Source organism: Colletotrichum paranaense, assembly GCF_030867605.1.
Source record: "Colletotrichum paranaense strain IMI 384185 chromosome Unknown Scaffold_5.1, whole genome shotgun sequence".
Taxonomy (NCBI): Eukaryota; Fungi; Ascomycota; class Sordariomycetes; order Glomerellales; family Glomerellaceae; genus Colletotrichum; species Colletotrichum paranaense.
Genome location: NW_026848963.1, coordinates 3,418,158 through 3,445,266, shown reverse-complemented (window position 1 = coordinate 3,445,266; position 27,109 = coordinate 3,418,158). Strand labels below are relative to the sequence as shown.

General features: G+C 53.3%; 5 protein-coding genes across 5 annotated transcripts; 4 read left to right on the top strand and 1 right to left on the bottom strand.

Moving 5' to 3' along the window:
• Positions 1 to 880: 880 nt before the first annotated feature.
• On the top strand, positions 881 to 5,343 carry CPAR01_07564 (uncharacterized protein; the record flags this gene model as incomplete). Its single annotated transcript, XM_060491833.1, has 8 exons — positions 881 to 1,768; positions 1,838 to 2,026; positions 2,077 to 2,542; positions 2,601 to 2,728; positions 2,778 to 3,437; positions 3,490 to 3,632; positions 3,684 to 4,285; positions 4,565 to 5,343. The coding sequence occupies 8 exons, from the start codon at positions 881 to 883 to the stop codon at positions 5,341 to 5,343; spliced, it is 3,855 nt and encodes a 1,284-aa protein (XP_060350707.1).
• Positions 5,344 to 11,449: 6,106 nt separating this feature from the next.
• On the top strand, positions 11,450 to 11,986 carry CPAR01_07563 (uncharacterized protein; the record flags this gene model as incomplete). The annotated part of the gene is made up of 1 exon (XM_060491832.1): positions 11,450 to 11,986. The coding sequence occupies one exon, from the start codon at positions 11,450 to 11,452 to the stop codon at positions 11,984 to 11,986; it is 537 nt and encodes a 178-aa protein (XP_060350706.1).
• A 1,781-nt stretch (positions 11,987 to 13,767) lies between these two features.
• Positions 13,768 to 15,754, top strand: CPAR01_07562 (uncharacterized protein; the record flags this gene model as incomplete). The annotated part of the gene is made up of 3 exons (XM_060491831.1): positions 13,768 to 13,827; positions 13,915 to 15,402; positions 15,479 to 15,754. The coding sequence occupies 3 exons, from the start codon at positions 13,768 to 13,770 to the stop codon at positions 15,752 to 15,754; spliced, it is 1,824 nt and encodes a 607-aa protein (XP_060350705.1).
• Positions 15,755 to 16,692: 938 nt separating this feature from the next.
• On the bottom strand, positions 16,693 to 17,195 carry CPAR01_07561 (uncharacterized protein; the record flags this gene model as incomplete). The annotated part of the gene is made up of 2 exons (XM_060491830.1): positions 16,693 to 16,957; positions 17,149 to 17,195. The coding sequence occupies 2 exons, from the start codon at positions 17,193 to 17,195 to the stop codon at positions 16,693 to 16,695; spliced, it is 312 nt and encodes a 103-aa protein (XP_060350704.1).
• A 2,335-nt stretch (positions 17,196 to 19,530) lies between these two features.
• On the top strand, positions 19,531 to 22,504 carry CPAR01_07560 (Sec23/Sec24 trunk domain-containing protein; the record flags this gene model as incomplete). Its single annotated transcript, XM_060491829.1, has 2 exons — positions 19,531 to 20,142; positions 20,201 to 22,504. The coding sequence occupies 2 exons, from the start codon at positions 19,531 to 19,533 to the stop codon at positions 22,502 to 22,504; spliced, it is 2,916 nt and encodes a 971-aa protein (XP_060350703.1).
• Between the last annotated feature and the right edge of the window lie 4,605 nt (positions 22,505 to 27,109).

Genomic DNA, 27,109 nt, shown 5'->3' with positions numbered 1-27,109 from the left:
CCTGTGAGGTGAGTCTGAGATGGCCCAGCCCCAGGTACACGGTCACCCCCCGGCCCGAACAGCACAGCACCGGGGACAGCGCATCACAGCAGCAGCAGGGCACCCGACAGCAACCTCATGGAACCTTGCCCTGCGGTGGGCGGAACTGCTGAGCGCGTCGGACCTGAGGTGCCTGGGGCGTGGGCGTGGGTCACCTTACACCTTGGGCTCACCTCACCACCTGCCTGCCTTAACGCCGCGCCAATTCCCACCTTTTAGCTTTACTTTCTGTCCGCCTCTGACGATGCAATTCAATATTGCTTCTTGCTCCTGCTGCTGCTGTTGCTAGTCCTTTAGCTTCTACCTCTGTCACGGCTGCTACACGCATACCATTTCCGCGCAGCTCTCAAGATCGACACTCGCTTTTGCATCTGCGTACCTCACCTTAACCAATCCCAGTCTAATCTCTCTGCTTCCTTCACTACTGCCCCCCGACAAACTTTCCGCTGCTCAGCTTTGTCTTGCATATCCTTCCCACCGCATCAAGGTCAGAACAAACGACCTTGATAAGTCTTGACCAAGAACTTGTGGCAGGTACAGAGCTTCCGGTACGTCCTTGCACCCCAGTGTATGCATGTTCTGTAATGCACTTTCCAGTGTAGTCTTATCCTTTTCCTCTTCTTTGCCATTCGACGGTGGCCGTGGCTAACTCTAATCTCGACTTCTTGGGCAGCATTCCTCACCGAGCTTGCACTTCGATCTTTCCTCCTACCTGCTCCTCTCACCGTCAGGTTCCCTCGAGTCCACCTCCCGACGAATGAACCAGCATTAAGTCACCTGCTGGACAAGCAGCTTCCACGGCTGGACACTTTGCGGTGTACTGCGACCGACGGAACCTATCATGGACGGCCGGACGCCCAATGGCGCAGCCGGCATGGCTCAGAACGCTACTTCCACCAACGGTGGAAACCCCGACATCATCTCCCAGATCCACCAGGCCCTCGAGGTCATACACAGTCCTTACTCTTCCAACGAGTCCCGCCGAGACGCACAGCTTTTCCTCGAGAATATCAAGGGCATAGACGAGGCCCCCTTCCACGGATTCACCCTCGCATCCAACAAGTCGCAGTCCCCCGTCGTGCGCCACTATGCCCTCTCTTTGCTCGAACACGCAATCAAGCAGAAATGGGCCGAATACAACGAGCAGCAGTCTACCATGCTGCGCGAATGGGTTATGGAGCTTTGCCGCACCCTGTCAAAGGAAGACCCGCTATATATTAGGAACAAGACAGCTCAGCTGTGGGTAGAAGTCGCGAAGAGATGCTGGGGCGCCGAGTGGATGGATATGGACGAGCTCTTGGTACGGATTTGGCAGATCCCTGACTCTCCTGTCCACAAAGAGCTCGTCCTTTTCGTGCTTGAGACCCTGTCCGACGAGGTCTTCAATGGCGATGATGCTGTTGTTGCCATGCGCGAAGGCGTCCTCAGCAGAAGCTGCGTCGAAGTCTTCACCCCAGCTTCCGTTCTCAGAGAGGCATTTCCCAACAGAGTTGCAGGCCCCGAAGTGCGCTCTGGGGAAGAAGGTTGGCTAAGCAGGGTATCCGAGTTTCTCAGTCAATGTCTCGACGGTGACGCACCAAACAACGACCAAATCCGCTCCTGCGCCGTGAAGTCCTTGACTGTGTTCTATTCCCTCATGCCATGGGCCATCCCAAAGTCTGTTGCCGTTGCAAACTGCGTTCCGGTCATGTGCAGGGCTCTTGCAACTCCCGAGGTGTCCATTCAAAAGGTACCAAGCAGTCCGTCTTGTGGTCCTCGTTCTGCCGTTAAAAAGGAGCCAAAAGCTAACATCGACTAGGCCTCGCTGGAAGCTCTGCATGCGCTCTACTCCCGTTCCAACTTTTCAGAACAAGAGTTCAAGGACCTTGTCGCGCCCATGTATGATGCTAGCCAAGTAGACCTCATGAAGAGGCTCTTTGAGTGGTCTGCTGTGGATGTGGAGGACATTGACGAGGACAAATACCAATTCGGCAAAAAGTTCTCAGAGGTGCGTCTATCATGGTGTAGAAGCCCCCCCAAGATACTAATTGCTAGCAGATGCTGTCCCTTCTCGGCAACTACCTCGACCGGCGGTTCTCTGCCATATCTACAAACTCGGATGTCAGCGGTTTTCTCAACCTGCTGCTGCTTACCGTTCAGAGCCAGAGTCTCATCATCGCGATTCCAGTCCTGGCAACCTGGACACGTCTCCTCAATAACAGGCTAATTGGACAAAGCCCAGCCAACAGTCATCTCGTTGGGCCTCTTCTTGAAGTATGCGGCTCTCGCCTGATACGCTACGAGAATCTGCCCGAAGACACCCAAGACCAGACCTTTATGTTCCTGATGGAGGATACCGATACCGTTCCCGAGCGTCACGCGTTTCTCGGCAACTACCGAAGATACAGCACTCAAGTCATTGAGACCATCGTCCAGCTCAAGCTATCCGACGCAGTATACCACGTTCTTGGTCAAGCGGAACACGTTTTGCAGCATCTGTATGACGAGAGCCCGCCAATGAATGGTGAGTTGACAGACATAACCCTTGAGCGGAAGCCAAAGAGCAAAAACTGACCTTCCAGTCGCGACGTATTTTAAACACTCTATGCCTGTTCTTCGTGTCGATGCTCAGTTTACAGTCATCGAAGCCGCACTCAAGGGCTACATGAAATGGAGAGCAAGCACCACTCAGCAGAGCTTACCAGACTACGTAGGTGACGAAGTCTCCGATATTCGAATCAATGCTGACTTGCTTCTAGGAGCAACAGCGTGCTGCACTAGAGAGGGATCTGGAGTCGTGGTGCACCAAACTTCTGGAGATGAAGTTCGAGGATCCTCTGATTCGCAAGAGAGTTTTACAGCTGTTGGTCGCCTTCTCAACAACAGCACTTGACAAGAAACCAGGCTTCATGCTCAAGGTTCTCGAGCACATTTTGATGACCTGGCCGGCGCCCCAGCCGGAACATCGTGCTTTCAATGAAGCGATTAAGGACTTCCAGTCTGAGAGCATGGTAGAGTTGCAGAGGCTAGCGTCCAAGGTTCCTGATCACTTGCTCGCGGTTTATGATCAAATCGAGGCAAAGGTTAACGACATGATCTCGTCTGGTACTCTGGATGAGAAACGCCAAATCGCTTATCAAAGCTTCCTCTTCATCATCATTCACCGAGCATCCAACATCGATCCGGCCAAACAGGTTGAACGACTCCAGCAATTCATCAAGCCTGTCACATCCTCATGGCAGAACCAAGAGCTGAAGAACGCATTGTCATCGTACTCTGGCTTTTGTGAATTGATGGCCTTGGACAAGGCAAAGAGATACCTGATGAGCCATCGCGTACATGAAGTCAAGGAATGGGGTTCCTGCGAGTTGGATGCGGAGGGTTTGGCTCTACAGGCTGAATTGGAGGAAAGACAAAAGGTTGGTAGAACCGAGACACGTCCAGTGTGGTGTTATGCTTACTTGTCTACAGATGTTGCCGCTCAGGCCTACGAAGTCTTTCCTATCATTCTCTGTCGAAAAGCTTGAGAAGACGTCGACGCCATTCCAGATCTCGTACCAGCTGTGGAATGACAGCTTTCCGCTGATCCTTCCGGATCTTTTGCAGTTCCTCAGGTAAATTCCGCTTCATCACTCGTGGTGTTCGTCGACTGACAGGCGTTGTAGCCATGCCCACGCCTCCCACAACCCGGATAACTGGACAGAACTGCCCAACGAGATGAAGTCTGTTGTTGGCAACGTGCTCAGCGACCGTTTCTGGCAAGCAGGCATTTCAGAGGGCAGCAAAGATGAGTTCTACGCAAGGGTCATGGATAAGAAGAACACACTCGAAGGTCTTGCATCGACGATCCGCGGAACCGTAAGGTTTGTAAGGGAAACTTGTTACGCGATCATCTACTGCATGAGCCGTTTGGAGATGCAGTTTTACGGCTTCAGCGAGCTGCCCGGTCCGCTTGCGCAAGCACTCTTCCAGAACTCATTCCACCTGTCAGCACATCAGCAAATCAATCTGCTCAACCTCGTCAGGTATCTTGTGGATGACTGTCCCCTCGAGCAGCGAGAGCATTTCCTACCCCCACTTCTAGCTGCCTGCTTCCAGCAAATGGACGCCAAGATCAATGCCGAATGGGAGAACTTGGAACGTCAGCAGGCCATACAGGCAGCTGCCGATGCTCTGACGGAGGAAATGAAATCAGAGAGTATCTTGCGCCAAGTCACCTATACCGCAGTCATTATGGTGGCGGATTTCTTGGACCCTACGAAAAGGAGTAAGTTAATCTTCCTTCTCCTTTCTTCCCAGACTTGATCCTCGCCCATCTCCTCTATCTTCCTCGGTCAGATTGTCGCAGTCTCCCTCCAACCATTTGCTACTCTAGGATCCCTTTGGGCCGTTCTGTAGTAGACTATCTGCCTGCTACCCCGCTTCTCATCCTCGTCATTTCCCCTTGTGCCTCGGCTGGGAGCAGACGCCGGTGGGGATGGCAGTGCTGGTTCGAGGGTTTTGGAGAGACGATATACATGGCGAATAAGCTGACATGGAAATCCAGACCCCCCGCCATTGAGATCTCAGAACGGTCAAGAGCAATCACGGAAGTATCCATCACTTAGGAAGTTTTGCCTGATGCAGTCGACCGTAGTTGAGCCATTGCTCCTCTTCTGCACGCACGCCATCCGCATGCGAGACACTCGTTGCTGCAGCATAATTCTGCGAGTGTTCCGTTCCATCGTCCCAGACTTCACCGTGGCTGAGCCACTGTCGCCCAAGTCTTTACCCCAAGATGGTGCTGATGTGGCACCGTCCAGCAGGGACCCTTACCTCGATACCTCGCCAGTATCTGCGGAAGCAGCTACTGCCATCAGGGAATACATAGCTTCGGACGTGCTCCGGGCTTGCATTACCTCCTTCCATGAGCCCTACTTTGTAGATCTACAAAAAGACTTGGCGTCTCTGATCGCTGCCATAGTGGTTTACTATAGCCCTGTCACGAGCACCCCGCGCGACATACTCATGTCCCTGCCTAACATCAGGCAAGCAGACCTTGACAGACTCAATGACTTTGTGGCCAAGCCAGCCTCACACACGCGGCAGCAGAGAGCACTTGTGCTTGACTTGCTCAAGGACCTCAAAGGAGTCAGTATTGCCGAGATGGGAAAGCTCCCCAAGAACAGCGGCTTCGGGCGCAGCAAGAGGTCAAATCGTAGCAAGATGGCTCAGGAGTTCATGACACCGGCCAACGAGTCGAGAACACGGGGCGGTGGGGTTGCTGATGGGGGGCGTGCCACACCAGACGCCTTGGAGGGGGTGGCCGGCCTTTTCGAGGGCTGAGAAACCAACGGGAACCTACCTTGAGGATGGAAATGCACCGTTATCCGGCAAAGGCTATGTGCGAACATGTGCCCCGTCTCGACCCGGCCATCTGGCCAGCAGTTGATGGATGGGCGTCCAACTATCTGGCCGAATCGAGAGTGATTGGATGGGTATCGAGGTGGGCTCAAAATACCACCTGGGCTGGATAACTAGAAAGAAAAAGAGTATAGATATGTCATGGGCTGATGGGAAGGACTAGGATCCCAGCCATGCTTTGGAGGATTGAAAAGATACCAGTTTTTTCCAAAGGACCGTAGTCCCCCCCCCCCCCCCCGCTTTAGAGTTTGCCGTACCGTTGAGCTGATAGTATGAAGAGTTACGGATACAGCAACGGTGAGACTACAATGACCCAGATCGAAAAGTGACGCGCATCAACATACAACGTACTTGCCTGGAGGTTTAACAGGCACGCTGGCAGCATCTGCTCAGGCCTTCCCAGAGCAGAAAGGCCCGCCATGGCGTACATTTGACAGCGTCGGGAGTTGAGATGGTCGGTGGGTGGGATGCGGCTGCAGTGCTGCAGGTGCAGGTGGTCGTATGTAGTCCGCAAGCATTTCCAAACTGAGATAGCTTCTCATCCCGGGATCCGAAAGAAGAGGGACCCTCCCTTCCCCCCGTGCTGCCCTCCCCTTGCCATGCAGGACTGGGCAATTTTTTTTTTTTTATTTTTTTTTTTTTTTATCTTTTTTTGACTGGGACTGGCTACATGGTACATGATGACTTGGGTATTGAGGAACTCGGGCACGAGGGAGGTCGATTCACCCAAGGGAACCGGTATAAGACTGGACGGGGAGATCCCCCGGGGCGAATGGTCATTGCTGCACGGCCGATTCGTGCCTTTGGGGCGACAGATGTACCCGTGATTAAAGCCCCAGAACATGGTTTGGAAGAGAGAAAGATCCCGTCGTCTTAACTGGGAGGTCAATAGTAGGTGCATCTGCCCATCTCTGCTCTTAACCTTACTACGCTTACTTTGTTGTATCCGCAGCCGGGACTTCGGGACGGGAATCAAAGGGCACGAAGATCCGTAGAGACAGGGACCCCGAGGGCCCAGGGCCAGGGCCGTGGCTGTGAGGAGCAGCAACTTGGCAAGAGGAGCGGCGGGTAACCCGACGATCAACCTCGGCGATCGCATCGCATCACATTGCATGGAATCTAGAATTGGTGCCACACGGCCGTGTTTTTTTTCTCTTTCTTTCTCTTCGTACATTGCATCCCCTGTCCTGGAGGTAGTCGGGTCATTCTTGTTTAGTTTTCTCAAGGAGAAGGGGGTCAAAGGGCGAGGAACATTTGCACGCATGAGCTGTATGACGGTGGGGTTCGTCGAATCGTTGGTATTACTCCATGAACCACATTGTCGTCAATTAGAAACGGCGGCGGGAAGACAAGATTTCTTGTTCTCGGGGAGATTTGCGCCCCTCTCTGCGTGGAATGGTTTCCCTGGCCTCGAAGTACAAAGTAGGTGGAAGATGCCGAGGCGATACAAAGAGTCATCATCATCACCACCCTACGGATATTGAGCAACTCCAATCATCCACTAACCCACCATGTTAATTAATTTCCAGGCACGCCAGGTCACCACGTGTTCATCAGGAGAGAGGGGCGGAAGGTAATTGTCTTGGTTTCCCTGGAATCCCTCCCACTACCTGTCTTCGGCCGAGGCATTGAAGAGATGAAGTTGTGAGACGAGGAGGGGAAAACGATTCATCGGCACTGGCTCGCCACACACGCGAACACACAGACACACCATCCCGCCTCCAGCACCGGCGGCTAGATCTACTATCAATCTGTTTGGAACCCTACTTCAATTTGCCATCGTTGAGCTGAACCGGCATTTCGTTGTTTGTGTGTGTGTGTGTGTGTGTGGTTTGCTATACGCCTCGGCAAGATGGCGTCGCAGAGCTCCGGGAGACGAGTAAGTAGTTCATTTTCCTGTCCCATCGATTTGGGTCCAAACCTTGGAGTTTGGGGGAGGGGGTGGGAAGGGATCTACCCCGTAAGCTTACCCACATATGGTATCCTTAGATAGTAGATCGGCGGGCGGCAGACGGCATACACGGATACAGGCATCGAGAATTGGGGGCGATAGTGTTTTGTAAAACGAGAAAACATGACATTGTCTTGTAATGTGTTTGTGTGTACCATACCGTCGGCTTTTCGTTGCTGTATGCAGTAACACACGCCCGATGCCCGGAGCCGTATTGGCGGGTCTTACTCTGGGTAGACCACCGATGCGTTTCGGGGCACTCTTTCCCATAGAAAGAGGTGACAAATAATGTCATCGAGAAGACATCCCTTGTAATTTCATTGCGAATTTGGGTACACAAGCCGGCGTGTGAGAGATGTAATGAGCTAGATGGAGTAGTTTGAATACCCGCGCCGTGGTACTTCCAGTGTAGAAACCAGGATAATAGAGAAAAACGGACAAAGGCCCGAGTAAGTGTGCGAGAATGCGAGGAACACTGGAAAGGTCCGACGGCGCGTTCTAGAGATCCCGTCTCCCGATAGACAGGGTTGGAAGAGCATCATGCGGCATGATTAACTCATGGGACGAAGCACGACCTAGGGCTGTATCGGTAGTCAATAGAAAACCATGGAAGAAGCACTGAACCACTCGGCCGATGAAGCTATTTATTCAACGAGACTGGGATATGGCCAAGTCCCATCTAACGTTTAACGCTCGTTGCGTCTTGACTTTGCAGATTACCTCATCCCTCGTTGTCGTCAATCGACTGTGAGTTTATTTACCTTGGCAAAGCAAGGTTCCCGTGTTTTCCGGTTAAGCAGCCTGACCGTGAACCCAACCAACGATGAGCGTATGGAGTAGGCTTGTTCAGCGGCTTTCGCGAAGTTGAGGTGAAAAGCGAGTAGTTTGTTATACAAGCCGGCGAGGAGTATAGCCTGCTGCCTCATCGATTGTCTATGCGTGGATGACGGAGAGACGCCTGAGAGATGACAGCATTCGGCCAGCCTGGAACGATAGGAAGACGCGGTCCGTGCAATGCGAAATCCCGGAGCCGCGAGTAAGATAAGTGGGATAACTTGCTTAAACTCAAGATTCATTAGTCGAGTGAGTTCTTGGATGATCCAGCTTATATCCGCAACGGATAGGCTTTCCTGTATATGGGGATGTCTTGTGCTGCTGCTGTCAAGCCCCTCCAACGGTTCACAACATGTAGATAGCATGTCTCCCTGGCACAGATACACTGTACAAGACATTAGATGCGAGGTATCGGTCGAGCTTGATACGCTGGAGCCGTTGGTTTTGGTTTAGTACATCCATTCACATGGATACTCAAGTCGCACCACGCACGAAGACTTTGGCGACCCCACAATTGAAGAGGATGGGACGTTGTCATAAATGACTGGTAACATGCAGTCCACCTTTGCCATCTCCTAATGCGTAAGCCCAGGCCAGGGTTCTGGAGCCGAATCGAGGGTGTATCCTCATACACCTCTGTACCTCTTCTGTGTGGACTTGGATGTATCGGGTGATCGGGTGGTGGTGCGGGCGTGCTAGGTATGAGTGGTAGGCCCTGCGGTGCCGTCAGAACGATATCTGAAGATCTGAGAGAAGCAGCGCGGTTCGCTGTGATCGACCGACCATGCCTGGCTATTTTCGGAGACTGCGAAGATAGCCAAGGGGCCTTGGGGGCCTGGGCTGGCTACGGAAGCTTTCGATCCTGGGCGTCTGGTTGACTTTCTTCCGGCCTGGCCTGACGAACGTGTTTATTTACCAGCGTCGGTCTGATAAAGCCTCAATGATGGGTGAAAACGACACTTGTAGCTCGGGATAGGATGATTTGGAAAGAGGGGTTCCCATGTAGATTTCGCTGCTGAGCTGAACCATATGGCTTCATAGCCTTTGATAGATTCTGCGCTTTGGTGTTGAGTCGAACAAAGTATCGTAGTCCGTTGAACGACTGGAAGCCGTTGTCGTCTTGATCTAGTTCGACTGTGCGTCTGAACTGATTAGGCTCTGACGTTTGTGCCCGGCCATACGATAGATGTCAGAAGGGGTTGATGGGCAAGTGACAGGCAACGTTGTTGGATCACTGGGTCAATGGTAATCAAGATACAATTGGATGGCCAAGGAAGGTTTCCGTTTTCCATCGCCGCCGTCGTCGCACTAAGAGGGGATGAGGGGACCCAAGAAGTGGTCGACTGTGAGTCTGTGAATGAGACATTGAGGCTGCGCAAAGCATCGGACACACTGGCTGGCCTGATGGTCTTGTTAACCTAGCCAGCTGACAGGGAATGGTTCAGTGCAGGATTCCTTCCATGCCACTCTATCTGCAGCTGATGGGAGCTTCTTCTAGCGTAAAGGTAGCTCAGCTTCCACTGGCGATCGTAACATGATGTCTCCAGTCGGAACTCTTGTCTTGTCTTGTCATACGGTAGCACACCTTGGGGATACATCAGTCGGTGGATCGGAGCGGAGAATGGAAGCAAAAGAAACAAGACTTTTGACTCTGCTTCACAGCGGCCGCCGTACGAGGTCCGTGAGCGGGAGACAGTGCAGTGACATCGCACTTTGTTTGTCCGAGTCGAGTCAACTAGGCTGGATAAGTTGTAACTGTGCGTTGGTCCGTTGGATTGGATTGTGGGTTCGAGATCGAGCTTGTCGACTGTTGTTGGTTGTCTGAGATGACGGGATTTCTGTCAACGGCTTGGCGTGACGCGATTTTCACTTTCTGCTAGTGAGCGGATGCAGTATTTCTGCACCGACGAGACGATAGTTGCAACTTGCGTTGGGGCAGAGGCTTTGCCAACGGTCCGATCCGGAAATGTCAGATTGGTAGATTGGCAGACAAAATATCCTCACGGTGGTAGTCGAGCCCATCAAAGCCGTCCATGCGCAGATAGTACATAGAGACTGGAGACTCGAGACTAGAGAGTCAGAGTCAGACAAGACAGGCCAGAGGGTGATGTGCATTTGGAGGATCCATTCAGGGCATGTTTGCTTTTCCCGCCAGTCATGCGCTCGAAACAGACACTCGTGGCCCGGCTTTGTCTTGTTTTATCTTGTCTTGGTTGTTGCTCTTCCTTTGGGGGCCGCGCCGCTCACCTGTTTCCTGCATTTTAGTCACCAACAAGCTGTCTTGCTGGCACATGTTTCCTCAAGCAGGAGGGATACGGGACACTATGCCAATGTCTCAGTATACTGTCTCGGCTTCACGCCGTCGTCTCGTGGGAATTTGGAAGTGAATCGAGGGGGCAAGGGGATGCTGAGTTGATCCTTCAAGTGGATATCGACATCATGTACAGATGTTCCGTGCTGTGTCTTCAAAGGTGCCTCACCTTTGATAGCAAGGCAAAATTGAGCTTGAAGTCTAACATAGATTATGAGGAAGAGGCTGAGGTGTTCGAGAAAAGAGCACCAGCGAGTTCCTGACTCTGCCAAACTGTACGGAGTACCAAGGTACTACCGGTACCTAAGTACCTAGATCTGTAAGGTAGGGCACCTTGTGTGTGGTACCTGACGAGAGAGAACTGTGCCTCTGGGAAAAAGTACGTACATGCCAAGACAACACCGGCGTCCGTTCCGGAAGTAGCCGTCTAGACCTGAATGGCTGCGAATTTTGAGTGTGCAGTGAAACCGTCCAAAGACGGCAGCGCTAGCTGTAGGTACGGACACCTCAGTACTTTGCACGGCACTTTAAATCTTGTACTGTGTGGGCCTTCGTGGTTTCTGCCGTCGAAACTCAACTCTGCCGACTCCTCCGCGCCTTCTTAATCAGATTCCAGAACCCAGAGCCCCAGAGTCCCATACGATGAATGCAGGCAGAGACAACGGCATCCCACCGCCATAGTGTTGGTCTTTCTGCTCGATGTCGTCTTCCAGAGTCGATCCCGTCACCATCCAGCAGTATAAGCGTCAGCCCGTCAGCAGCTCTCGTCCCTAGATTCGGGTCCAGCTGAAGGGTACACAACAATGAACCAAATCATGGGGCTAGATGCAAAAGGCCAACCAGCGGCGTGGCAGAAAGCCAGTCAGAGATGTTCAATTACTACTACTAGTGGCAGGTCACCGATCCAGCTGGCCCGACTCCCCCGATACTCGATGCTGTATCACCAAGATCCCGGGCGTATCCTGGACAGCGGACGAGCCAAGCCAGCTTCACATCCCCTCACTGTCACGCTTTCTGCGACAGCCACCGTTGGCGGGGGCCCTCCGAGTCCCGAGGCTCTTCTCCACCACTCACAACGGGAATCTTGCTCCAGCACTCTACAGTACGCAGTGCGTACGAAGTACTCGAGAGTCGTATGGACGATGGTACGGTACGGTTGTAACAAGGTGGACGGAATATTGCCCAGGGGAAGAACCCGGGCCCCAATAACAGGTCGACAGAGCCATGGTGTGCAACCAAAAGCGCCTCTCCTTGGTTTGGGTTCTCAGGAGAGTTACATTCCCCCTCGGTCACTGACCTCTGCTATAGAGACTGAATGTGCCGCCAGCTCAGATCAGCAACGTCTGCAGCTCCAGCTTGTTGTCAAAGCGGGCTCCCCTGTTTCCTTTACTTTGGCGGACGCAATTCTGCTTTCCGACCGACTTCTGCCCTCTGGCTTCTGCCCTGCCAGCCTGTTAGTTCTGAGCTAACCTCTCCATACAAAGCAAGGTATCCATACTTGGCTACCGTTTGCATAGTAGCCCGTTTGTATCCCCTGCTTGCTCGTCCTTTGCCCCCACCCACAATGAAAAACCCCATCACCATCATATTCCCCCCTACCCCTCCCCATGCAACGCATCGCCCTGCTACAGGCAGAGTCTAGCTACATGCGCCATAATGAAAGGCAAGGTACCTCTAATCCAAGGTCGGGGAGAGGGGGAAGAGAAGATGGAGAGGATGGGAGTCATGTCTTCTGTAGTTCACTGCAGACTCCCTTCATGACCAGTGAGCCAGCGTTTGTAAGGACAAGGTACTTCTATGATACTTACAGCATGGAAGTTCTCCGTGGGGCCTACAGTACGCAGCATGTATCTGGCGTTTCCTTGGCCTAGTGCGTAACTGCCCGCATCAAGAGGAGAACCTCTCGACAAGGGACTGCTATTTGCCTGACGCGACTTCACAGAGGACTCAGAGACTGCTAAAGCAATACAGTAGAGACTGGCAGAGGGCCCCCCCTTTTGAACGGCATTTCCCGTCTCTTCCGCGTGTCTTAATCTCTCTGCCGATGCGAATATTTGGCCACATGTGCATGCCTCCACTAGGTATCACGTTAGTAACGCGGAACATTCGATAACACCTTAGACCCGACTTATTATAACTGCATCTCCTACCCGCCCTACCTTACCCGACCTGACCTTAGTTTGTCCGTTGTTACCTTGTCCCAGAGCCAGAGGTATCCGTACTCAAAAGTCTCGACCCGACATATTCGTATACAAAGAGTCAAGAAGCCAACTCTGGCCCCCAACACACGACACTCTTTCTTGTATTCCCGCTTCCCTAGCCGAACCCTACGCACACGGCCTCATCGGCGCATCCTGCAACATCAATCCCATCTTGACACTCTTCACTTGTCGTGGCCGGACCAGGCACACCCCAGATCATCCTAACCACGGCCACCCCTGGACGTAGCAGGGAAACAGGCCCAGTGAGACTCGCAACTGCGCCGGTTCTCAAACACCACCCGCGTGGCTTGGAAGTCTTCTATCCATGCGCTCGCCTACCATTCTTCTACCACGTCGTCTACCGCTCTCACTTCCCTCACAACAACCCGCTTCCACTCACGCCTCGAACCACGCATAGAACCGTCTTGCTTGCTCAGCTACCTTACTCGGTGCTCTTCCCGCTCAATACGAATACTTCACAACCCAATTGGCATCCCTAGAAACGCGAGACCGATTGGACATAATCAACTGCCCGTCTCCCATCCATACCTTCGGTTCTCATTTGGTGCCGCCATTGGCCTCTCGCCGTCTCTTGCCACATACTACGCCCTTCTATCATCTTAACACGAACACGCGCTCCCGGACCTGGCTTGTCCCCGACACTTGGTTCCAAACGCCCACATCAAGTCGCCCACCGGCTGATTATCCCCTTTAGCTTGGATAATCATCACCCTCCCGCACACCAAAAGACACCGCCTCGCCTGTCTGCGAGTTTCATGTCGCAGCAATCTTTGGTCCAGACATTAACAGTCGATCTTTCACGCTCACCCTGATCGCCCGTCAGCGTGATCATCATACGCTGAATCACCTTTGAATAATCCTACGATTAAAGTGACCGGACGAACGTTGCGGTTATTGTGACACGAATCATCTCTGAGAAGCAGTGTCTTATAGTCACTGGATAGTCTTCCTACCTACTCAACGCTGCCACATAGTTGCAAATACCAAAACAACCATCTCCCTACAGTACCTCGGAATAAAACGTCATCATGGTCTACTGCGGAAAGCCCTCTAGGGGCTGTCAGATGTGTCGTACTCGAAGGATAAAGGTAAGATCTGAGATGGAGGCATCCCGGAGAGCAATATTAGAAAGACAGGTTGGAAGCGTATACTGACGGCGCCTTTTTCCGCTATAGTGCGACGAGACGAAGCCAACATGTAACCAATGCGCCAAGTCACGCCGTCAGTGTCCCGGCTACAAGGACGAGTTCGATCTTGTCTTCCGGAATGAGACCAAGGCGACAGAGAGGAGAGCGCAAAAGGCGAACCGAAAGGCTCTCGCCCAGAAAGAAAAGGATCTCGACTCGCCGACGTCAGGCTCAGACAAGAGTATCTCACCAACATTCAAAAAGGAGATCGATTCGCCCGCAGCCGTCAGCCCTGGTCTGAATGTCCCCGTCGAACAAATGGCTAGCTGCCACTTCGTCGCCAACTACGTCTTGCTACCGAGGCAGGGTAGCACACGTGGGTTCATGGAGTACCTGCTGCCACTGTTGAAGGTCGACCAAGGGAACCACCACCTGCAACATGCGTTCAACGCGTGTGCGCTGGCATCACTAGGAAACCGACCGAACGCTGCGGCGACACAACTGAGCGAGAAAGCACTAGGTCACTACACCAAGGCACTGGCAGAAACACACATCGCGCTCAAGGATCCCGACCAGTCAAAATCAGACGCCACACTCGCTTCCGTTCTTATGTTGGGTCTTTTCGAAAACATGACTGCTCGACAGATGGGCATGTTTGCCTGGGGCTCACATATTGAAGGTGCCATTCAGTTAGTAAAGGCTCGTGGTCGCAAGCAACTCAGAACCAAAACGGGCCTCTTGCTCTTCATCGCCGTCCGGACACAGATGATCATCCACACGCTCAGCACGGGTACAGCACCGATCATGGGCGTGGAATGGTGGCTAAGCGATGCCGTCAAGGACGAGTCAGCCGCCCAGTGCCAAAGACTAAACATCAAGACGGCCGAGCTGCGCGCCGAGGTCACAAGATTGATGTCAACGGTGGCTCGAAGCCCAGAGAACATTGACATTATGCTCGACATGATACGCCGGGCTCAGACTGTCGACCAAGAACTCATGAGCTGGATGAGGAACACGCCGGATTACTTCCAGTACACGACAGTAGCGTGGGAGGACAACGTCCCCAACGGAGACTATGCAAAGGCGGAAGTGTTCCCTGGTCGTGTGGACGTCTATCAAGACTTCTGGATCGCAAGTGTATGGAACATGGCAAGAGTCTCTCGCCTCATTCTCGCGTCCGTCATTGTACGCTGTGCGGCTTGGGTCTGCTCACCAGTGGACTACCGCACAACACCAGAATACGCCACGGCGGCACGCACGTGTGTAGACACCATTAGCGATATCATCGCCTCAGTACCGTACCATCTCGGATGGCATCTCAAGAGGCCCGAATTGCTCGAACGGGCAAATATCTCAGGCTTTGCCTGTGGCTTAGAGGAATCACAAAAGGGTCTTCCCGGATACTTCCTCACCTGGCCTCTGGCGTGCTTGCACGGGCAGGATTACACGACAGACGCCCAACGAGCCTGGGTGGTTGGACGGTTGAAGTTTATTGGTGATGAGCTCGGTGTCAAGTACGCCCATATTCTGTCACAGGTAAGCCAGCCCAGATGTTTCTTTCATATTCAAGCCAAGGTCCCAGGATTTCATCGACACTGACGTATTCCCACAGATGCAAGTCCGCATTCCCTCCATGCTCATCAGGAGAGACGGTCTCATGGCCCAGCCGTACCCGCACGCCCACAACTTTGAGAAGCTGCTCTCAGCGCGCTTTGCGCCGCCGTCCGCGGGCTATTCCATGAACCCTCTGCAGCAGCGCGAGGCTATGCAAAAGGAGTTTGTCGAAAAGAACAAGGCCGAGCTGCTCGCGAAAGCCACAGGCACCGCAGGCCAGGCCGGCCAGTGGGTAGCGCAGAATTGGTTGACGGTGCGTCCGGGCGCTCAGTGAGTTCTTTGTTGAAGGACTGGGCCGCGAATGAGGTTGGAAACGAGTTTACGCCTTTTATCTATAACCATCATCTTCCTGGCATTTCCTACCTGAGGATACCAACACGCACACACTTGTGTATTCTTTGCCTGCAAGGTACTCGGAGAGATATCCGTTTGAGTTATGCGGATTGGAAAAAATGTGGGATTCGATGTTGCGCATCACTTGATAGTGACAAGGGAGAAGCACAAAAATAGGGTCGCAGGTCGCTCAGCTTCGTAACCGTGTAAAAGGCAGCAGAGTATGGGTCTCGACCTGGAGAAAGGGATTTTGATACCACGGCGTTTTCCCGGGAGGAGGACATTTGTTGTTGTTTTCTAGTTCGTTTCAGCTCCAAGTTGGTATTCTCATGCATGATGCAGTACTACGTATACACATACATTCCTTTCAAAAATTGCATCCAAATCGATTTGTCCATCGCCGTGTCCTGTCATGTGTCTCACGATCAAAATGAATAGCCTACATGAATGAGAGGTAGTCTCGTCTGTTCCTCGTGTTGCGCATCTATGCTAAATTGCAAATCAGACCTTGGAAATCTCGTCGACCCCGTTCAAGACCCTCGAAAAACCCAAACTGAAAAGTGCTCTGGCCGTGACTAGCTGCAGGGCGCATGTACTCCAACTGCGCCGAGCCAGACACTACTGCATCGAACAAGTCCCGTTGAGATGTCATCCCAACCTTTGTCCGCTCGGCGCTCAGGCGGCGCCCGCTGACCATCTCTCCTCTTAGCCATCACTGTACTGACCATCCCAGGCCCTACTTTTGGGTATCTCAGCAACCGCTGGACCAGCTGTCCACTCCAAGTACCGGTTTGCCTATTTTTTCGCATCGGTTTTCCGCGTCCTACCGTTCCGCCCCGCTTAGACACTGCCCGCAACATGTTTGGTGATGCGTGCGCATTATTTGGTCTTCTTGATTTGACCGACAGTATTTCCGCTCAAATTCCAAGCCTTGACGACCCAACTCTGGGTTTTATCGACGTAGTTCTCGTTCGAGGTGTGCTTGACACCAACGCGGACGCCGTCCTTCGTGAAGACGACGTTCTTCTTGCCCATGCGCTCCGAGGCGGACTCTTGGATTTTGTTCACGGAGAGGTACACCTGCCAAAGCACCCAGGCCACGCCGGTAAGGAAGAGAAGGGTAATGATGAGGGGGATGATTTGCCTATGGGTTTGCGCGCCAAGAGTCAGCGGGATTTCTGTATTCCATCAAGAGCCAAAGAACAGGTCCTTTCGTTCGTTCTTGTAATAGTCGCGTGGAGGTAGAATATAAGGTTGAGGCGCAAAGGCGACCAGCCTCGAAATGCCAAGAAGTGCACCCTGGTGGGTGCTGTCCGAGGAAGGAATCTTACTAACCTCAAGGCCGAAGGAGGCGGAGGTTGCGCTTTCTTGCCCCAAGCCATTGTTGCGGGTATACTCGAGATTTGTGTTTAAGAGATCCGGGGAAGGGTTTTGGTCCTATGGTGTTCACTTCTTGAAGAATTGGAAAACAGTATGAAACAAAAGCAAGAAACAGTTGTGCTCTCAGAAGGCAAAAAGTGCAGGAAATGCGCAAGAGTGAGCGAGTCGCCGTCCGATTAAGGGCTTCTTGAACAGGTATGGCGATGTCGATCTCGAAGGGGTAGCTTGTGGGTTCGCGTGAGGATAAAGAGATGGCGGTCCAGGTAGAGTGGTGTGGAAGCTAAAGTGAATAAGAGGCGAGAGACTAAACAGAGGCAGGTTGAACAGAAGAAATGGAGAGGGAAGGAAAAGAAGAACAGGTGCCGGACGTTGGACGAAGAGGGAGCCGGGCTGCAGATCGAGGAGGGAGGAGGGAGGGGTGGGAGCTAAAGCAAGGTAAGGTAAGGAAGGTAGCTCTGGTGCTCGGTCAGATGTGGAAGGGAAAGGGCAAGCACGAGCAAGCAATGGGAAGTGCTGGAAGAAAGTCAGGATGAAATCAGTCGTACAACTCGGTCTACCAACCTACAGAACAGATACCTACCTCTCTACCTTATACCAATACCTGGCCGTTGAAAGAGACAAAGATGGACATGACCGTGGCACGTCGCAAGCTGCAGACCGCACAAGCAGCATATTTTGTATTGCAGTACCACCCTCTCCCCTCCCCACCACCCACCTTCCCGTCCCGCTATCCGTGTCTACCTACCTTGGCTACCTATTACGTGCCTACGTACTCTATACGGAGTAGGGAGCTATTCCAAGATATGTATATGGAAACAGACGGGCAGTCCGATCTAGGGGCAGATTGCACAAGGACAGCGGACGGCGCATCCCAGCGTAAGAAAGTTGAATCGCGTCGCCCCGACACGCAATCGAGCGACGACCCAGCCCTCGGCGCAGGGGACCTGGGTCTTGGGGGGAGGGGCTAGCTAGTGGAGATTCAGGGCCCTGAGAGGCTGAGAAGAAGAACCCAATGGGCGACCAAGAGAGCGGGAGGGGCACATCAACCGTCTTGCCCAGAGAGGCAAGATATCCACTTGAGGTACATACATAGTGAGAGAGTGGAGGTATTAGATCTTGCTCACCAGAGTATCCGTACTCCGTAGTTCGCGGCCGCGGCCCCCCTTTCAAACGTTTCCGTCTCCTTTTTGCTTAGTGATGGCCGTGGGAGAGCATCGAGCGCACACCCTGACTTTGTTCATGGTAACTTGACTAGATTGTCTATTAGTGCCTGTAATGAGTTTAGAATTCCCAGTAAGTCGACTGCATGTAAAGGCTCATAAAATTCTGGCTGTGTAGTTCGAGGGCTAGATACTGCCAGCTTCGAAACATTGTCAAGCTCATGCTACCGAATCTTTTCATACTAGGTAGAGCTCGTTCTTGGAGAACATGACAATGCATCACACCCCACATCCTGGTTCAGTCAAAGTCTTTCTATCCCCATTCCCAAGTGTCTGCTCCCAAGTGTCTGCTTTGTACCTTAAAGAGGTCCCCAGTCACTTGCGTGGAACTGAGACGCTGCTAAGGGGAGCATCGTGCCTCGCTAGATGCGTATCTGCCCCACGACGTTCGTTATCATAAATGAGAAGACGTAAAAAAAGGTTTACGTTACGCATGCCCGAAAGTTTTGCTCTTTGGTGGAATGCCTCACAGGACCTGCACAATAAGGTACGCGGCACCTGACTGTGTAAGTGTGGGTGGCCTTTGCCGGGAATCTGCCGAACGGGGTCCGGCGCGGGGCCATCTCCGGACTGACCATTATTCCGCGCTCCGTCTGCCTCAGCCTCACTTGGCCTGTGCACTGAAGCTCCCCGCCACATGTCCTTGACCGCTGCCATGATGGGACACTCACACACTCCAGCTAAGCCTGCCAGTTAAGCCCTTGCTTGCGATAGAGGTGCATACCTAGTCGACTTGGAGCTGGATTCAGTGGGTTGAACCACCTGTCCATTCGACTCTGCCCGAGGCTGTTTACTGTAACTTTGCCCTCCCTTTCTCAATCGCAGCGCGGCTCGGGTATCTAGCTCAAGGTAGCCTCGCCTTGACGTATCTCCAACACCCTTCGTCATCTAGTTCATGTGGACACATTTCCATTGACCAACATTTGCTGTCCTTGAACCCCTCGCTACCTAACGCCACGCCACCTGTTGCGTACATCCAAAAAGCCGGCATTGGCCACACTCGACCAAATCGCATTCCCAACATCAATCTTTCCCATCCATCGCAAAGCCACAGCTTGGATCTTAGCCCACCCAAAGACTATCGAGCGCAACCTCGTCCTTGCCCCGACCGCCCACCATGTCGGCGCCGAACGACGGCTACGGCCAATATCCCCTGCAGCAACAACCTTACTCCGACCAGCCTCAGGACGGCTACGATGCACAGGGAGCTCAAGCTGCCCAGCCAGCTATAGCCGACCAAGGCAAGAAGAAGAAGAGAGGCTATGCCACCCAAGCTTATGAGTTCGGAGCTGGCGCCAACTCCAACACGGCCGGCGCACCTGCTCAAGGACAACAATATGGCATGCCCCAGACCCAGGCCGCGGCTTATGGTGGCTATCCCGCACAGGATGCTCAGCCTGCTGCCGCCGCCTATGGCTCGCCTCAACCCCAGCAGTACGGCATGCCCCAGCCTCCTGCTGCTCAACCCGGAGGCTACGGCGCGTATGCGGCCCCCGATGCCGGATACCCTGCGTCCGGCCTTGCCCCTGCTGCTCCCGGCGTCGGCGGCCTCAACCAACAGATGGCCGGTATGAACCTCGGCGGCCAACAAGCCCAGCAGCAACCTCCTCCTGGCCAGGCTACTCGTCCCGTGGCTCTGAATCAGCTCTACCCTACCGACTTGATGAATCAGCCGTTCAACGTGTCCGAGCTAGACTTGCCCCCTCCTCCCATTATTCTTCCTCCCAACGTACGTCACCACTCATGCCTGTAGTCCTGGAGCTCTATTCTGACAACTAGACCTCTAGACTAGCGTAACTCCCTCCCCAGATGCGAACTGCGGTCCTAAATACGTGCGCTCCACCCTCAACGCCGTCCCGACAACACACTCCCTTCTGAAGAAGTCGAGGTTACCTTTTGCGCTCGTTATCCAGCCTTATGGAGCTCTCCACGATAGTGAGGACCCAATTCCCGTGGTGCAGGACCAGGTCATCGCGCGTTGCCGACGCTGCAGAACATACATCAACCCTTTTGTTACCTTCCTGGACCATGGACACCGTTGGCGTTGTAACATGTGCAACCTGACGAACGATGTTCCTCAAGCTTTCGACTGGGATGCTGCTTCGCAACGGAGCACTGATCGCTGGGGACGCTACGAGCTCAACTATTCCGTTGTCGAGTTTGTCGCGCCTCAGGAGTACATGGTGCGCCCGCCTCAGCCGCTGGTTTACCTATTCCTCTTCGACGTGAGCTATGCTGCTGTTTCAACCGGCCTCCTCGCAACCAGTGCCCGAACCATCCTGGATAGCCTCGACAGAATACCTAATGCCGATCGCCGAACTCGCCTGGGTTTCATTGCCGTAGACTCCAGCCTGCACTACTTCTCAGTCCCCAAGGATGGGGAAGAGAATACGGAGACCAGCATGTTAGTCGTCAGCGACTTGGACGAGCCATTCCTGCCGGTGCCTCAAGACCTTTTGGTGCCCTTGACGGAAAGCCGCCAGAGCATTGAGAGCTTCCTGACCAAGCTGCCCGAAATGTACCAGAGCAACCAGAACAACGGATCTGCCATGGGCTCGGCCCTTCGAGCTGGCCACAAGCTGATTTCGGCTCTCGGCGGAAAGATCGTGGTGCTCAGCGCTTCGCTGCCCAATGTTGGCGTTGGTAAGCTGGACATGCGCGAAGACAAGAAGTTGCTGGGTACAAGCAAGGAAAGCAGTCTGCTTCAAACTGCCAACAGTTTCTACAAGAGCTTTGCTGTAGAATGCTCAAAGAACCAGGTCTCCATCGACATGTTCCTGTTCTCCTCGCAATACCAGGATGTTGCCTCTCTGAGCAACTTGCCCAGGTACACTGGTGGACAGACTTGGTTTTATCCGGGCTGGAACGCCGGCCGTCCGGAAGACGCCATCAAGTTTGCCTCCGAGTTCAGTGACTACTTGTCATCAGAGATCGGACTGGAAGCAGTGCTCCGTGTTCGTGCCACCACTGGCCTGCGTATGAACGCCTTCTATGGTAACTTCTTCAACAGAAGCTCTGATCTTTGCGCCTTCCCCGCCTTCCCTCGCGATCAATGCTACGTTGTTGAGGTTGCCATTGACGAGAACCTCACGAAGAACGTGGTGTGCTTGCAGACTGCCGTTCTCCACACAACCTGCAATGGAGAGCGTCGCATCCGCGTCATGACGTTGGCTCTCCCGACGACCACAAACCTCGCCGATATCTATGCTTCGGCTGATCAGCAGGCAATTACCACCTACTTCAGTCACAAGGCAGTCGAGCGTGCCTTGAGCGGCGGTTTGGAAGCTGCTCGCGACTCTCTCCAGAACAAGTTGATTGAGCTCTTGCAAACCTTCAGAAAGGAGCTCGCCGGCGGCAGCATGGGCGGCGGGCTACAGTTCCCTTCTAACCTGCGCGGCCTCCCCATCCTCTTCTTGGGTCTCATGAAGAATGTCGGCCTCCGCAAGTCGGCTCAAATCCCGTCAGACTTGCGATCGGCAGCCCTCTGTCTGCTTTCGACGCTTCCCGTCCCTCTCCTCATGCAATACATCTACCCCCGTCTCTACTCGCTGCACGACATGCCCGACAACGCAGGTGTGCCTGACTCGGAGACGAGCCAAATTGTGCTCCCGCCGCCGGCGAATCTCTCGTCAGAAAGATTTGCTCCGTACGGTCTGTACCTCATCGACGACGGCCAAACGCAGTTCCTCTGGGCTGGCCGGGATGCCGTGCCGCAGCTGTTGGCCGACGTGTTCGGGGTTGAGGACAGGACCCAGCTGCGGGTGGGCAAGGGTGCTCTTCCGGAGCTGGATAACGATTTCAACGAGCGGGTACGGGCAGTCGTTCACAAGAGCCGGGACCACAAGTCCAAGGGAGTCGGCAGCATCATCTTGCCCCATCTCTACATTGTCCGAGAAGACGGAGAGCCGAGCCTTAAGTTGTGGGCGCAGACACTACTCGTGGAGGACAGAGCGGACCAGGGCATGAGCGCGGCACAGTGGCTTGGTATTCTTAGAGAAAAGGTAAGTTTCTGCTCTTCCCCCACCCCTCACTCAACCCACCGTAAAGTGGCAGTTTGCTGTCAGGATAGTATTGCTAACAAGACGACGTAGGTTGTTACATGATTGGAGAAGCGGTACTAAGGGGACAATTGCAAGTGGAAAGGTGGTAGCATGTGGTAACTAGGTTTATTTAGACCCTTGTCTCTATCAAAACTAGAGATCAATACGCAAAAGAATATTGGCCGAATGAGTTTTACACGCCGCAACCTGGACATCTGCATGTGATCGGGCAGACGATGGACGAGTACAGATGTGGATAGCTCCGGTATGTGGTTCCGGTAATAGACGACGCCAGTGACTCGTGACTCGTGATTGAGAGATGTTGATGGGGAGCCTTGTGTGTAGAGCGGTAGCTCGTAGGAGAGTTGACTAGTCTCTCGGAACCTTTGGTCTTTGGGGAAATGAGCTTGTCTCGGGACGTCGAGAGGCTTGTGGGGTTGGTTTGTGTCATACTTGGTTGTTGGTGCTAGGCGTAGGTAGGCGCAGTCAGTTGGGATGCCCAGCGGTTCTACCACACGAATGGGGTGATGACAGCCGCCGTAAGTCCCAATATGACCATCTATGCTGCACTTACAGAGTGCCTGAGAGAGAGAAGGGACTGAGCAATACCCGCCCAAACCGAGAAATGGGAGGGAAGGCTAGGCCAGGCTGCTTGTATCGCAACCGCCCCAACCGTCCTGTACTCTCCTTCGGCGGCGGGTATGGGAATTAGGATGAGGGGCAGCAGGGAAAAGGTGAAATCTGGCACCTCAGCTACGGGCTGATTGATTGGGTGGGCTTGTGTGAAACTGGCACCAGTAAGAGGTGAAACACACGCGCCGAGGGTACAGAGGGGGCCGGCTCGGGAGCCAATGGCCGGCGGTGCTAGGCGCCGGCTGTAAGTGTGCCATGGATTGCAGACGTGCTGGCCAATTGACTGTCCAGAAGTCGACGTTGGCATTTCTCCCATCACATTAGTCACTGATATAATTAGCACGCTTGTCACTTGAACGAGTTGGATTGTGTCCAGCTGGCTTTGTTGAATGTTGAACTTTTGTTGGAAGAGGTGGTGGTGGTGGTGCAAAGAGCGAGGTGAGTAACAATGCGGCAGGCCTTTTGACTGACGCTCCGGCAGCTCGGCGAAGTACCTTATTAGCTATGCGAACCCTCCGTGGGTACTCGTCCCTTATGGATAGTGACCCTCTATAGTGTGAGCAGGAGTTCCCCCTGGCCCATCGAAAAGGAACCTACGCCCCTAGCAAGAAGGGTGGAATACCGGGGATATGCATGTATCAAGCTCGTTCCGCTAGCGCCGTCCCAAGTCCCCTTTCCCCGTATGTTGCTTAGCTGGTGCCGCCACGAGCAGAAGATACATTGGCTTTCCAGAACTTGGAAGATCTCATCAAGCTAGGAGAAAAACCTCAAACAGCATGGTTCACCATCCCGATCTTGAGCTCGTCAGCCGTGTTGTGGATCGTCTGTTCCCACCCAGGGAGGCAGGGAAGAAGAATGGAGAGACTGGAGAGGATCCGGAGTCTAGACCAGAGGAAAGTATTACCGTTCAAGACCGCGACAACGTGGGCTGAAAGCTGGCAGGGAAGAAGCATTGATGCGTAGCCGCTGTCGAAGCTTTCAAAGGGCGAGTCGGTTTGCTTCCATTGACTTGAGACTGGGTGACGGCATCGTCTATCTGATGCTTCGTTTTGTTCTGGACTTTGACTGATTCTGGTTCCTAAAGACTGGGACGGATCCACAAGGGGGCACTTCTGTGGTCATCGTGAGACCTTTGGCTCGATGCTACGGTGATGGAAGGTTCAAGTTCGGATTGTTTTTGATTGCTCTCGGGCTGACGGGTCGGCGGGAGGGGCGGAGCTTGCCTAGACTTTATCTGAATCAGAGATTAATTAGTCCCTGAACGGACGCGGCCTAGTAGTCGTTGAGAAAGTCTAAGGTGCGGATAGGTAGTCAGTCTGGTTCTCCCCTTCGCTCGCGGTTGTGTAGACGCGGAAGGGCGACTATGGTTACTTGGATGGGTGTGGCGTAGGCTGTGCCTGTTGGTCAAACATTGACGTCGGTCTCATGTTTTTCGTATCGATCGAGGGTTGTCCCTCTTCTCATTGTGATGGCCCATTTTGAATCTGGTGCCCGGGCTCAGTCACGTACCATGTTGACTATTCTCTTTCTTTTGTCTGCTCAGCAATTGGCTCGGCGGTGAAGCTGGGATAGCCCTGATAGCGAGTCTTTAGAGCTCCCTCTCCCGTCGCACATGGAAACAGGTTGGGGTTCCTTGAGTACGTGAGGTAGATCATTCATCCATCAGTCAGCCGTCTTGATTCATTGTGTTATTCGGCTAGAACAGGTCCACTGACGTCAATTATGTTTGTAGTTTGGCATACTTGATGGAGGCAAAGGTTAAGGTGGTAAAAGGTTGTCAAGGACTACTCCGTAAGAATCAGGATTACCTACACAGAGCGGAACCAGGAAGAGTAATGAGGGATACTTGCGTATCCATGGATACAACGTTATGCGGTAAGGTACAAATATTGATTACTGTGTAGTGTATCCGTAGTACTCGAGTAGGAACAGGGCAGGATGCGGTTCCCCTAGGTTGCAGGAACGGCGTCGCGTGTTTCCCATTGCTTGGGCCCTGGTTCAAACGACGGGCACGATAATGGATGGGCTGGGTCTAACTCCTAAGTGGCCCTTGCCTGGGGGGTTTGGGAGTTTCCTGAAGCAAGCACGTTTCCAAGTCAAGGTATCTTGACCTGGATCGGCGTCCGTTGGTGGGCTCAAGCTCAGGTATCCATACATGCAGGTATAAGCAGGCACCTCGTCACCTTGTGCAGTACGAAGTACTTGCCTTGCTTCTGTCGCTGAACTTGACTGCCGCTGCGCACCTCCCTTCTGGCGTCCACAGATTCCATCACAGAGTAAGGCACCTACTGTGTGGTAGTGCTCCCTACCGGGAAATAAGGGGTGTACCAAGTGTGAGAGACTCGAGAGCAGGTGTTACCAAGTACTGCGGTGTTCCCGTCCGTTACTTATTGCGCAATCCATCAGATTTGCCAAGCTGTGGTTCGCGATACCTAACCACACGTTGTGGCCATATGATATCTGCTTAAGCACCAATTCGTACCTGAGGGAATAAGGTAAGGCATGTTGTCTAGCCCGGCTTGCAAACGTTCTCGGCCCTGGAGTGCTTTGAAATTGGTTGGCTCTTAAGACAAGATACTTTGTCTTTCTCCCATTGTTAGGCCTGCAATTAGGCATCTTACCTTGGGTACTTAGCTATCCTCAGAAACCAACCGACACCACCAGCTACCTAGTCCAGGGCCAGGTCCCGCTATCTCCCCCTCCTCTGGACCCCCTCCCCCTCCCCCTCCCCCTCTCCTCCGCTTGCGCCGCCTTTCTCAATCCCAGTCCCAGGTCCCTCAGTCTCGCTCTCTGAGGTATCTCAACCTCTCAGGAATACCTACAAATCACGCCTCTACTTTGCCGTCTCCCTCTACTCCGTACTGTTGGTGGAAGACAAGATAAAAACAAGGAGGCGATACCCAGTACCTTACCCTACGGATAAGCGTCCAAGGTCTCATTAAAACGCCCGCCTGCCTCTCCACCACATCACATCGAGAGACAAGACACTGTGACATCTCTACAAAGACAAATCTGCAGCGGGGTAAGATTATCTGACCTGGCCTTGTCCACACAACTCTCACCCTACCTTACCTTTGAACTTGCCTTTACCTACGGATACCTTCCCACAGTACCTCTAATGCGTACCCATTGCACCCGTCACCTCACCTTATTACCCTTAGCTTGACCATCGCACGTTTGCGACTTTTCCTTCTCCTCCTCCTCCTTCTCCTTCTCCAGCCTTACAGCCGCCTCATCACCTTCTTTCACTCTTACTCTCACTCTCACTCTCTCTCCGCCCCCTCCTTTCACCTTGGCTTCATTCACCAGAATATCGAGGGTCAATTTACCTCAACCTCATACCGACCTGACCTGACCTAACCCCATACTTCCTCGACAGTCACTTAGCATATTCTCGCTTCGTCGCAAGTCTCTGGTACGTACACTTTGCTTTGAGTCTTTGTCCTCCTGTCTTGACCTGTGTATTTGCATTCCATCCCCCGTCAACCCTCCGGCACCCTGAGATCGTCGTCGCCGTAATCCTCGGCGACCTCATTGCCCGTTCCCTGCCTTTCTTACCCTCTCGCAATTCAACTTTCCCTAGCCGTCCTTCCTTCTGTCTCGTTCGCCTCGCTTCCCCTTCACCCTCACGCCCCGAAGATCATACCGGCAGACATATCTATCTAGGTAGGCCAACTCCAAGCGAGAATCACGGAGCCAGATAGAGAGAGAGGCGAAGGACGCACCCAAGTGGCAGCAGCTATATCCCTCGGCCCCGGTCCAGGAGTTCGTGAAGCTCAACCGCGTTGTTGTCTTCCGGGCCCGCCTTCGTCGTGGTGTCTTGTCCCTCGTTTGCGCATCTTAGACGTATCTCGTCTGAAGTCCCGTCGCAGTCGCAGGGGGTGCTCGGTTCATCGCCCGTTCCCCTTACCTTTTGCCTCGTTTCGTTGCGTCGCGACCCGCAACCCGCTTGCCCTCACCTCACCTTCCAAGTCACGCAGGCTCCCTTTTTCCTCTGTGCTTCGCGCTTTGCTATCGCTCATC